This window comes from Bos grunniens, chromosome 23 (genome assembly GCF_055505025.1).
Source record: "Bos grunniens cultivar Pamir isolate PY7600 chromosome 23, Bosgru_T2T1.0, whole genome shotgun sequence".
Taxonomy (NCBI): Eukaryota; Metazoa; Chordata; class Mammalia; order Artiodactyla; family Bovidae; genus Bos; species Bos grunniens.
This window is the reverse complement of record NC_141187.1, coordinates 14,008,257-14,020,935: the sequence shown is the minus strand read 5'-3', so window position 1 is coordinate 14,020,935 and position 12,679 is coordinate 14,008,257. Positions and strand designations below refer to the sequence as shown.

Below are 12,679 nucleotides of genomic sequence, written 5' to 3'. Positions count from 1 at the left end.
TATATTGTGGTCATTTAAATGGAATGACCCTCATTGTTGATTGCATTATTGAATTTAACTGCCATTTTAAAGATCTTCCAAAAAAAAACACAATTCAGAAATTTACCCAAAAAGTAACTGTGTACATAGAATGCATGGAAAGAGAGAGGAAGAGTACACATTTGATAGCAGCAAAGCAAATATTCATCACTGGAGGAACAGCCTTGATTTCAACTTTCCTTGCAAATTATGGAGTCCTATGTTATGTGTATGTTTAAGTTTTAAGGATTAAACATTAGTGGCTAAAGGGTTTTCCATAGAGGCTGCATCTTGTGCACCACTGTGTAGTTAGCAAAGTGGGCACAATGTTCAATGTGAGAGCTGTACTTGTTCCACATTCTTGCCAGAATTTGGTATTATGAACCCTGCCATTTTCAGTTCAGTTCAGTTCAGTTGCTCAGTCGTGTCCGACTCTTTGCGACCCCATAAATCACTGCACACCAGGCCTCCCTGTCCATCACCAATTCCCGGAGTTTACCCAAACTCATGTCCATTGAGTCGGTGACGCCATCCAGCCATCTCATCCTCTGTCGTCCCCTTCTCCTCCTGCCCCCAATCCCTCCCAGCATCAGAGTCTTTCCAGTGAGTCAACTCTTCGCATCAGGTGGCCAAAGTATTAGAGTTTCAGCTTCAACATCAGTCCTTCCAATGAACACTCAGGACTGATCTCCTTTAGGATGGACTGGTTGGATCTCCTTGAAGTTCAAGGGACTCCCAAGAGTCTTCTCCAGCACCACAGTTCAAAAGCATCAGTTCTTTGGTGCTCAGCTTTCTTTATAGTCCAACTCTCGCATCCATACATGACCACTGGAAAAACCATAGCCTTGACTAGACGGACCTTTGTTGGCAAAGTAATGTCTCTGCTTTTTAATATACTGTCTAGGTTGGTCATAACTTTCCTTTCAAGGAGTAAGTGTCTTTTAATTTCATGGCTGCAGTCCCATCTGCAGTGATTTTGAAGCCCAGAAAAATAGTCAGCCACTGTTTGCACTGTTTCCCCATCTATTTGCCATGAAGTGATGGGACCAGATACCATGATCTTAGTTTTCTGAATGTTGAGCTTTAAGCCAACTTTTTCACTCTCCTCTTTCACTTTCATCAAGAGGCTCTTTGGTTCTTCTTCACTTTCTGCCTTAAGGATGGTGTCATCTGCCTATCTGAGGTTATTGATATTCCCATTTTAGGCATTAAATTAATTAGAATTTAGTCATTCTAGTGACTGTGAAGTGATACCCCATTGCAATTTTAATTTGCATTTCCCTGATGACCAATCATGTTGAATATCTCTTCATATTCTTTTTTTCACCATTCATAAGTCTTTGGTACAGCATCTATTTAAAGTTATTATTGAATTGCAAGAGTTCTTTATGTATTCTGGATAAAATTCTTTTATCAGATATATGTCTCTTAAATATTTGTTTCCATTCTGTGGCCAAAATGGGTCATTTTATTTTCATAGTGACTTTTAAAGAGATGTTAACTTTAGTGAAATCATGACGTAGTGTTCCACCTTTGTTTTTTAAAAATTGATTTGGTTATTCTTTGCATTTCCATAAAAGTTTATAATAATTTATAAATTTCAACCAAAAAAAAAAGCCTATTGAGATTTTTCACTGTGATTGCACTAAGTGTATAGATAAGTTCAGGGAAAGTAACATCTTAACAATACTGTATCTTCTGATTTGTACACTGGATTTATCTTTCCATTTATTCAGGGCTTCTTTAATTTCTCTCAGCAGTTTTATAGCTTTCAGTATACAAATTTTATACATATTTCATTAAATTTATCTCTATATATTTCATTTTTGGATGCTATTTTGAATTCTATATTAAAATTTCAGTTTCCAATTTGTTGCGAGCGTACAGAAATACAAATTATTATTATATACTGTTCTTTCATTCTGTGACCTTGCTAAACTCATTATACTAGTTCTAACAACATTTTGGAGGGAGGTTATAATATCTGCAAGTAAATAGAAATTTACTTGTTTTTTTTCCAATAGATATTTCATTTGTGTGTTTGTTTGTATTTATTTATTTACTGCCTTTTTGCACTGGCTAAAACATTTGGTACAATGCTGAACAGAAATGGTGAGAAAGGATATTCTTGTTTCTGAACCTTGGAGGTATTCAGTCTTTCACCATTAAGTATTTGTTGAGTTACTAAGTCACGTCTGATTCTGTGTGACTCCATGGACTGCAGCACACCATTCAGTATAATACAGCTTTTTTGAAGATATTCTTTATTATAATGATAAAGTTTCTAATTCTAGTATCCTGCGAGTTTTGTCATAGTTTTATCATAGAAAAATGATCCTTCTACCATAGAAGAATGTTAAAATTTTGTCAAATGTACTTTCTGCATCTATTTAGATGACACATAAATTGCTTGGTTTTTTGTATATCAATATGGTGAATTACACTGACTGGTTTTTAAACGTTAATCCAATCTTCCACCCCTAGAATAAATGCCCAGCATCTACACTGTCAAATGTACTTTCATTAACATTGTTTCTAATAATCACTTCTTATTTTAACATCTTTAGGGTCTGTAGTAATGTTTCCTCTCTCAATCTGGCTCATGGTAATCTACTTCTTCTCTTTTTTCCCCCTAATATCTCTGGTAAGAAATTGACCAATTTTACCGCTCTTTCCAAAGAACCATCTTTGGATTGGCTCTAAATTGTAAGAGAATTAACATCTAGGTTTAAGGATTTATTTCATAATTAGCTTCTTTTAGGGAGCGGTAAGCTGGGCCCTGACACATATGGTGGGTTAGGGAGCCGAGGCATGGGATTTTGCCAAGTCTACTACACATAAGTAGGGTCCCTATCTGCTTGCTTCATTCTCTGATTATTCTGATGTTTCCAACAAAGAAGTTCTAAGACTGCATTACCACACTTTGCATCATGAAGAATCTGTGTTCTCTATACTTCTACCCTTCCTCTTCAAGCAATAGAAAAAGAGGTACTGCTAACTTATTTATGGTAGACTTCACTTAGATAACTGGGAAAGGGGAAGTCAAGAGCCTCTATAACCATTCCCAGCTCATATGCAAAATCCTAGTCTTGTTTCCATAGATGCAATTTAAAAATAGTATTAGCAATTATGTTACTCACAATTGGTTTAATATTTCCCATAGAAGATTTTAGGAGTTTATCTCTATTCCATTAAAAAAAATGTTGTTTTTTTTTTTCAGACGTAAGTCACTGTGCTTACCATAATCAGTAACATAGAACTCATACATGGTTTGAGTCAAGCCTTTAGGTATTTCTGGTAAATCTAACTTGCTTTCATGACTTCGCATAAAAGCTTCAAGCTTGTCTCTGCTTTCCAGTTCCAGAAGGGCTCCTAAACTCCACATTAGAGCAAACACAAATAATTTATGAAGATGTTCGACACACGAAATGCCACCTTCTTCTTTGGAGGGGATTAAACCTTCCAGAAGATTGAGAGACTGAAAATATTTAAAATACAATAAAATTAAGTGTTATATTTAGATTTTAAAATAAACATTTAAATATAATAATAACTTTAAAAGAAGGAGAGAACAGGAGAAGAAAACAAATCCATATATCCCCAGTTATGGCTTGATCAGTGTCCTACAGCCAGTGGCATTTAGAAGAAAAGTCATTCTGCTTTAGGCAGACTACATGCTGCTGCTGCTGCTGCTAAGTCGCTTCAGTCGTGTCCGACTCTGTGCGACCCCATAGACGGCAGGCCACCAGGCTTCCCCGTCCCTGGGATTCTCCAGGCAAGAACACTGGAGTGGGTTGCCATTTCCTTCTCCAATGCATGAAAGTGAAAAGTGAAAGTGAAGTCGCTCAGTCGTGTCCGACTCTTAGCATGACTGCACAGAAAAGACACCAAACTGGGAATGCGGAGGCGTGGTTTCTCCCCCCAACTCATGCCCCTAACATCTCTGAGTCTCAGTTTCCTGATCTGAGAAGCAAAAAGCCTAGACTAGATGCTTCCTTAGGTAGTTTCTGGTTCTAAAGTTTGGTTATTCCAAATTTTATAGATCAAAGATTTTATTTATTTTTAACATGTTGCAAGGCTCAGCACACTGTGGCCCCAGGGGCCAGCCACTTGCTTAGCAAATGAAGTGTTTCTGAAACACAGTTAGTCTCGTCCATTGCGTCTGGCTGTTTCTATATTGCAACAGTAGAGCTGAGGGGTTGGGATGGAAAATTGTGCAAAGCCTAGAACATTGACTATTTGCCCCTTCAAGAAAAAGTGTGTCAACTCCCACATGGCATCAAAAAAAAAAAAGAAAAAAAGTATCTACAGTAAGACATCCTTTGTCTTCCAAAATAAAATCATTTCAATGATTTGTGAGCTTCATGAATTATTTCTAAGCCACCCAGCCTCCCTGACTGACGTCCTTCACACTGACAGAGAATCAGAGCTCTAGAATGGATAATGAGAGATCACATATGGACTAGAATCAGGAGAGCCTTTGAAAAATCTAAGGAATAGGGTAGGGAAGGAGATGGGAGGGAGGTTCAGGATGGAGGGGACACATGTATACCTATGGCCAATTCATATTGCTGTATGACAAAAACCATCATCAAATTGCAAAGTAATTATCCTCCAATTAAACAAATACATCTTTAAAAAAATATATAAAAGAAACAGAAAAAAAAGAAAGAGAAAGAAATTCACGATTTGTTCTGTTTCTTCCAAAGACTTAAAAGGAAAACTGAGTAGAGGGGGAAAATATAAGGTTACAAACTACTTGGAGAGCTGCTTCAAGGTTTTCCCTATCTAATACATACACTAAATTTGCAAAGCCGAGACTTCCACCCAAATTTTCCTGCTTGCCACCAGCTCCTTGTTGTGCTTTCTGTAGAACTACCAGCTCTATTTATCTTGTCTGCTCTCATTTTTGGACACTCTTTCTGGGAAGGCTAGACTGAGCTTGAATGGTGGGAAAGATAGTTCATTCCGCTTCCCCTGACAATACCGCCCTGGGAGGTGAAACTCATGAAGAGATGGCAGTAAGTGAATCAATAAGATCTTTAATAGGAATCCAAATTCTCAGACGCTTCACTGCCACATCACAGAAAGATTTTGATGTACTCTGTGAACCTTCCATTTCAGATACCTCTAGACTGCAATTGAGTGTGTGGGGGGGAGGTGGGGGGAATTTCAAATCTTAAGCAATGAGTGTACAAAAAACATATCTTACTTGCACAATATAGTTGCACTCTAAGAGCTGCATTTTCGGATTGAGGTTCAGTTTCATAAATGTATATGCATCCTCAAATATTTTATCATACAGAGTTAGGAATACATTATTTTCCTGAGTAGTACGCTTCTTCAACCATGCCTACAGCAAAGAAACAGAATCTCTGTTTATAAGAGAGCAAGACATGGAGAAAGCAAGACATGGAAAGATACTAAATGCGCTTCTGTAGGTCTCCAGTCCCCACCTGCAGGATTGGTCTCCAGCTGAGGGCAGAGCTGCTGATGTACACCATGCCCATCCTAGAAACCGTGGCTGGAGAGGCGTTCTCGATATTGTGGACTTCAAACAAAAGCTTGCAGCTTGGGGCCATGGGGATGCGATCTCCGTTGGCCAGTGTGAGGGTTTTATTGTCATCCAACACGGAATTTAAGTTCTCAATCCAAATGGCATCCACAGGGCCGTCTAAAACGAGGAAAATGTTTTCACCTGCCAAAAATAAGAACAGAAAATCACTTTTCACCTGTGGATGACCAAAAAAGAAAATTAAAACAAATACTGAGTTGCGGATAAACTGGCAGGAAAAAAGAATGATCAGCAGAAAAGAATTTGCATGTACCTTTTTTAGCTTTTAATGTTTTTCTCCACAGAGTAGAAAAAATCCCATCTGTCCAGTCATTGGTCGCTGTGTCTAGTCGGCCAAACATCTGAGGAGCCGTAATAGCTTTGGGATTCATTCTCATCTCCCTGTGAGGCCTTCCACACTCTGTCAGTGCCTTCATCAGGATTGTTATGACCATTGTCTTCCCAGACCCGCTGGGCCCAAGAGTCATCAAGCCATGACGGACCAGAGACGTCTCATACAACTACACAATGAGATGATCAATCAAAAAATATAACTTAGGAGTCTCCTGCACACGTTCATAGAAGTCATGTGAAGAAATTTTAAAAGCTTTAAACAGGATCTTAAAAGCTTTAGATAGTAACTGGTTCAGTACTTAAAAATGGAATATGACCCCTCCAAAACTGTTTGTTTCATGGAAGGTGAGTAACAAACTTTTAAAATGTTAAAAGTGAGAAAGTGATGACAATGTGGGACTTTAATTACATTTTGGAAGTAATCAATTCAGGATCTAGTTTTTGCGTCTCAAACTACTTGATATGACAAACTCCTTGTCATTTCAGTTTGCTGATAACATAGAAGTGGTTTTTCCACAAACAGGCTTTCTCTGTATCACGTGTGGTGATACCGCCCCCTAGTGGTGGAAAGCAGCGATACACAGCATCTCTGCCAAGACCCAAGTTAAACATCAGCCTTCTGGTTCCCCAGAGGCACAGCTGGACGTTGAGTTTCCTGTACAAGCGAGTGATCATCAGGGAAACTTGTAATGGAGTAAGGGAAGGACAGGAACGGGGACAGGTCAAGCGTGGTGTGACTGAAGACAAAAATCCTGTACAGGGGAGACTTAAGGCTGGCCCTCGGGGCACCTTTATACCTCTCTGTTTCAACTGGAAGCAGGAGAACTTGACTTTTTGACTGCATCACCCATAAGTCTTTATCGAGTGTTCTGTTGGTTTTTTTTTTTAATTATTTATTTGGCTGTGCCAGCTCTTAGTTGCAGCATGCAGGATCAAGTTCCCTAACCAGGGATCAAACCCAGGCCCCCTGCATTGGGAATGCATAGTATTAACCACTAGACCACCAGGGAACTCCCCACATCACCCATATGTCCTTAACTAAGGAAGGGCTGTTTGGGGGTAGGGGAGAAAAAACTCCCATGCGCTGTCTGCACTTTGCACCTTCCAGAAAGAGTGGCACTGACCCTCCTGCAGAGAGTGGTGTGTTTGGGATTGGAATCACAGTTCTAGAAGTCAGGGAAGGAGTGCAAGGTTGAGGTAAGAGAGATTCAAGGAGACATACAAAGAGCATGGACAGTGTCTGTTACAAAGTCCTCTCTACAGTTTTCTTAATGAAAACAAAAAGTCAAAGGTCTCATAGCTGATCAGAGTAAAATTTGAGTTACTTTCCTAAGTTTTAGATAGAAATGTATTAGCTCTGTAATCCATAGTTTAAAAGCAACAGAGGTACTGGCCATGTTATATTCAACAGTAATGTGTTTGACATTAAGTAACAACACAATATTCTAGTCCCCCACCAACTGAGAGAACTAAGATTTCAGTGCTCAGTATACTGTGTGCATTGTTGTTCAGTGGCTAAGTCATGTCCGACTCTGCGCCCTCATGAACTGCAACACACCAGGCTTCTCTGTCTTTCACTATCTCCCTGAGTTTGCTCAAACTCATGTCCATTGAGTCAGTGATGCCATCCAACCATCTTATCCTCTCTCACCCCCTTCTCCTCTTGCTCTCCATCTTTCTCAGCATCAGGGGCTTTTAAAATGAGTCAGCTCTTGCATCAGGTGGCCAAAGTATTGGAGCTTCACCATCAGTCCTTTCAATGAATATTCAGGGTTGATTTCCTTTAGGATTGACTGGTTTGATCTCCTTGCTATCCAAAAGACTCTCAAGAGCCTTCTCTAGTACCATAGTTCAAAAGCATAAATTCTTCAGTGCTCAGTCTTCTTTATGGTCCAATTCTCACATCCTTTATGACTACTGGCAAAACCATAGCTTTGACTATACAGACCTTTTTCAGCAAAGTGATGTCTCTGCTTTTTAATATGCTGTCTAGGTTTGTCATTGCTTTTCTTCCAAGGAACAAGCGTCTTTTACTTTCATGGCTGCAAGTCACTGTCCACAGTGATTTTGGAGCCCAAGAAAATAAAATCTGTCACTGTTTCCACTTTCCCCCCATCTATTTGCCATGAAGTGATGGGACCGGATGTGATGATCTTAGTTTTCTGAATGTTGAGTTTTAAGCCAGCTTTTTTACTCTCCACTTGCACCCTCATTAAGAAGGTCTTTAATTCCTCTTCACTTTCTACCATTAGACATGTGTCATCTGCATATCTGAGGTTATTGATATTTCTCCTGGAAATCTTTATTCCATCTTGTGCTTTATCCAGCATGGCATTTTTCATGATGTACTCTGCATAGAAGTTAAGTAAGCAGGGTGACAATATATAGCCTTGATGTACTCCTTTCCCAATTTTGAACCAGGCCATTGTTCCATATCCGATTCTAACTCTTGCTTCTTGTCTTGCATGCAGGTTTTTCGGGAGGAAGATAAGGTGGTCTGGTATTCCCATCTCTTTAAGAATTTTCCACAGTTTGTTGTGATTCATACAGTCAAAAGTGCTAGCATGGTCAATGAAGCAGAAGTAGATTTTTTTTTTTAATTCCCTTGCTTTTCTATCATCTAGTGGATGTTGGCAACTTGACCTCTGGTTCCTCTACCTTTTCTAAATCTAGCTTGTACATCTGAAGTTCTCAATTCACCTGTATGCACATCACATGTAAAGTGAGGTTTTCCCAGAATTTTTTTTAAATGGAATGATTTCCATTACATAGATGATGAAAAATAAGTTGATTTCTCCCAATATATTTTCTTTGTAAGATTTGAATCTGTCTCATACACTTGCACTCGTTAAAAGAATAAGTTAAGAATCATTACTTTTCAAATGCAGTTTTGACACTTTCCACAATTTCAATGCCTTCATTTTCCAAGGCACTGGAAAATACTCCCAATGTGTCAAGCTCATAGGGATTTAATTCAGCAACTCTGCAACAGTTTCAGGGATCTGCTTGATAAAATCATTGATAGGTTGTCACAAGGATAAAATGTAATTGACAGAAACACACCAAGAGACACAGGCAAAGGATTTAGTTTAGGTGTGAACACGCCCACACACGAAGCAGAAGCAGGGTAGCAGCCCCAGATTCCTCGGGCTCCATGCCCCACGAAGGCCCCCAGCTATGGCATTCCATTTCCCTGTGGGTTTTTTTTTTTTTTTTTGGTCATGCTGCACGGCTCGTGAGATTCCAGTTCCCCAACCAAGAATGGAACCCAAGGCCCCTGCAGTGGAAACACAGAGTCCCAACTACTGGATCACCAGGGAAGTCCCTCCCTACATTTTCATAATCTACTATCTCCTACCAGCTATTCTCAAGATTCTGGTTACCACCTAACCTCATGGGGTGTAAGTAACTTCAGTAAGTGCTTGGTTAGTGTGAAGCAGGGTAAAACCACGCTAAAGTCCTTAGGACTAACACCCCCCGCTGAGGACTCTTCTTGTAATGATGTGCTTTATTTAGTCTCAACCTTAACATCAAGCAAGACTAATATCACAAGTTCTTCTCTCCAAATGACAACCTCTAACAACACTCATTGAGCATCATACTGATAATAGATGAAAAATATTTTACCTGCACGAGTTTGAGATTCCAGGGTGGATGGTTAATCAAACCTTCCAGCTGAACCTGGTTGGTGACTGCAGCTTGCAGTTCCACGTAACTATTACTATCTAGTTGTAATCCTGGAAACAGGTCATTGATTAAGCTGAGGAACAGGGGTTCATCTTCATCAATCTAAGGTGGCAAAGAATAAATTTACTCATTTAGGTCAAAAATGAAGCTCATAGCACTTATTTCATGCCCAAATAATCATATTATTCTCCTGGCCACACCTGTATGCTCTAGCACTTTCTCCCAAACACCACCCCTGAGTCCACATTACCTACAGCATTGCACCCAAATTTCCCTGGCATTTACATTAAAAAGAATGAAATAATGCCATTTTCAGCAACATGGATAGACCTAGAGATTGTTGTACTGAGTGAAGTAAGTCAGACATAGAAGGGGAAACATCTCTCTTATATGCGGAATCTAAAAGGAAATGATAGGAATGAACTTACAAAACAGAAAGAGACTCACAGACTTACAGAATGAACTGGACGGTTGCCAGGGTGGGCGGAGGACAGGATGGGGGGAAGGGATACTTAAGAGTCTGGGATGGACACGTAGACACTGCTAAAATGGATAGCTAAAATGGATAAAAAGATCTGCTTTATAGCACGGGAACTCTATTCAATAATACGTGGCAGCCTGGACGGGAGGGAAGTTTGGTGGAAACTGGATTTATATACGGAGAAGGCAATGGCACCCCACTCCAGTACTTTTGCCTGGAAAATCCCATGGATGGAGGAGCCTGGTAGGCTGTAGTCCATGGGGTCGCTAGAGTCGGACACGACTGAGCGACTTCACTTTCACTTTTCACTTTCACGCATTGGAGAAGGAAATGGCAACCCACTCCAGTGTTCTTGCTTGGAGAATCCCAGGGACGGGGAAGCCTGGTGGGCCACTGTCTATAGGTCGCACAGAGTCGGACACGACTGACGCGACTTAGTAGTAGTAGTAGGATTTATATACATGTATGACTGAGTCCCTTTGCTGTTCACCTGAAACTGTCACAACATTGTTAATCGGCCATACCCCAAGACAAAATGTTTAAAAAACACTCTGTCGGCATTTAATGTCTTCTCCAATCTACTGCTCCAGGGTTTGATCTCATTACTTTATCATACGACAGGTATATGCATTAATCTTAAAAACGTGTAAGTAATAGCTCCAATCCCAAGAGAACAGAGTATTAACATTCTACTTTAATTAGGAAAATATCTGTAGTTTAACATCAGAAAGTCTTGTGGATTTTGGTTTCAGTTTCTCAACTGACTATGATGGTGGGTGAGTCCTACAAACGTGGCTCCCTCATAAGGAGATCCACGCCCCCCAGGGTGGCTGTGAGACTCAAACAAGACAGTACCCGTGAAAAGATTCTGTAGTAAAGTGAAGTATGCAGATGTTAGTTGTTAGTTTTGTAACTAGAATGTGAGCTCCTAAGGTCCACTCCTTCCTCAACCGTGTACTGCCAGGACACAGACACGTAGCACCAAGAAGCCCCTGAATAAAAGCCACATGAAGCTGCCCATCAGCTAGTTCACGACAACATGGCTGTACCCGTGAAAAGTGTGCAAGCAGTGAAATAATTATTGTAATCTCCACAGCAAACCGGAGAAGGTGATGGCGCCCCACTCCAGTACTCTTGCCTGGAAAATCCCATGGACAGAGGAGCCTGGTGGGCTGCAGTCCATGGGGTCGTGAAGAGTCAGACATGACTGAGTGACTTTACTTTCACTTTTCACTTCCATGCATTGAAGGCAATGACAACCCACTCCAGTACTCTGAAGTGACTTAGCAGCAGCAGCCACCATTTAACGCACATTTAGAAAATAGAAATGGTGTTGATGTTTTGGCAGAGACATAGTTAAAGCTAGTCACATACAGACAAAGCAAAAAGCTCTGGTGGTTCCCTATGAATCCAGATTTTCATGTTTAGAATCTGTGTTACATTATGAGTAATGGACTGACATTTGGGGGCTGGAGCCCACTGATGGAGCCTATTTTATGGCATTTGCAAGGATGCATTTCTGGCCCCTGTGGTTCATATAAAGCCATGGGTTTTTTTTCTTGGGGGCAGGAGGAGGGTGCCTTCTTCCAGAAGCCCAGTCAGTGGTAACTTCACATACATAACCCAACACACACTCATGTTAACAGCTCTGTATGAGCCCACCCCCACTTGTCAGCTAGGTCAAAATCTTGAAAGAGAAGTTAACCCAGAAAATAAAGATACCAATTTAGAAAGGTTCATATCTCTCAGTCCTCTCATGACCGTGCTTAATTCACTATCTTCTGGTCTGGCTCTTTTTTGAGATCCGAGTGTCCTCAATACAGATAGAATATTTCTCAACCCAAAGTCGTAATGAACCTAGGATGAGAAAAGAAATAAAAAGGATCATCCAGTTGAAAAATTCTAAGTGTAGACTCACTGTGCACATATAGTACTTATATACTATAGTTTTGGAGTGGCTGAGTGGCAGAGTTCTGTTAGCTCACTTCTCCTGCCTTTCTTTTGACTGAAAAAGATGACTTCACTGGAAACATCAAGCTGGGTGACAGTGCTCACACATGATTTTCTGAGAAAAATACACTCTGATAGTCTGAAGGGCAACCATTTAAAATGCATGACCAACTGGTTACATACTATGTGATTCACCTTATGTAACATGCTTGAAATAACACAATTACAGAGACGTAGAAAAGATTAGGCCTATGAGGGGCCATAGAGTTTGGGAAAGAGGTAAGTGTGGCTATAAAGGGTAGCGGGAGGGTACCTGGTGGGGATAAACAATTCTGTTTTCTATGACATAATTGGATAGAACTACACACACTCAGACGGTAAAAGCGTCTGTCTGCAATGCAGGAGACCCAGGTTCGATTCCTGGGTTGGGAAGATCCCCTGGAGAAGGAAATGGCAGCCCACTCCAGTATTCTTGTCTGGAAAATTCCATGGACGGCAGAGCCTGGTAGGCTACTGTCCATGGGGTCGCAAAGAGTTGGACACAACTGAGCGACTTCACTTCATTTCACTTCACACACACACACACACACACACGAGTGCGTGTGAAGTCTTAGGAATCTCTGTTTATTGTCCAT

At 40.4% G+C, this 12,679-nt stretch overlaps 1 protein-coding gene across 1 annotated transcript in view; it reads right to left on the bottom strand.

Moving 5' to 3' along the window:
- Positions 1–12,679, bottom strand: part of DNAH8 (dynein axonemal heavy chain 8) — a 317,992-nt gene that overhangs the window by 161,009 nt on the left and 144,304 nt on the right. The window contains exons 47-52 of the mRNA XM_086371558.1: positions 11,817–11,951; positions 9,554–9,715; positions 5,847–6,093; positions 5,475–5,716; positions 5,231–5,371; positions 3,259–3,496 (exon numbers count right to left, since the gene is read on the bottom strand). Coding sequence (XP_086227684.1) covers positions 3,259–3,496; positions 5,231–5,371; positions 5,475–5,716; positions 5,847–6,093; positions 9,554–9,715; positions 11,817–11,951 — 1,165 coding nt within the window. The remainder of the gene's footprint in view (positions 1–3,258; positions 3,497–5,230; positions 5,372–5,474; positions 5,717–5,846; positions 6,094–9,553; positions 9,716–11,816; positions 11,952–12,679) is intronic.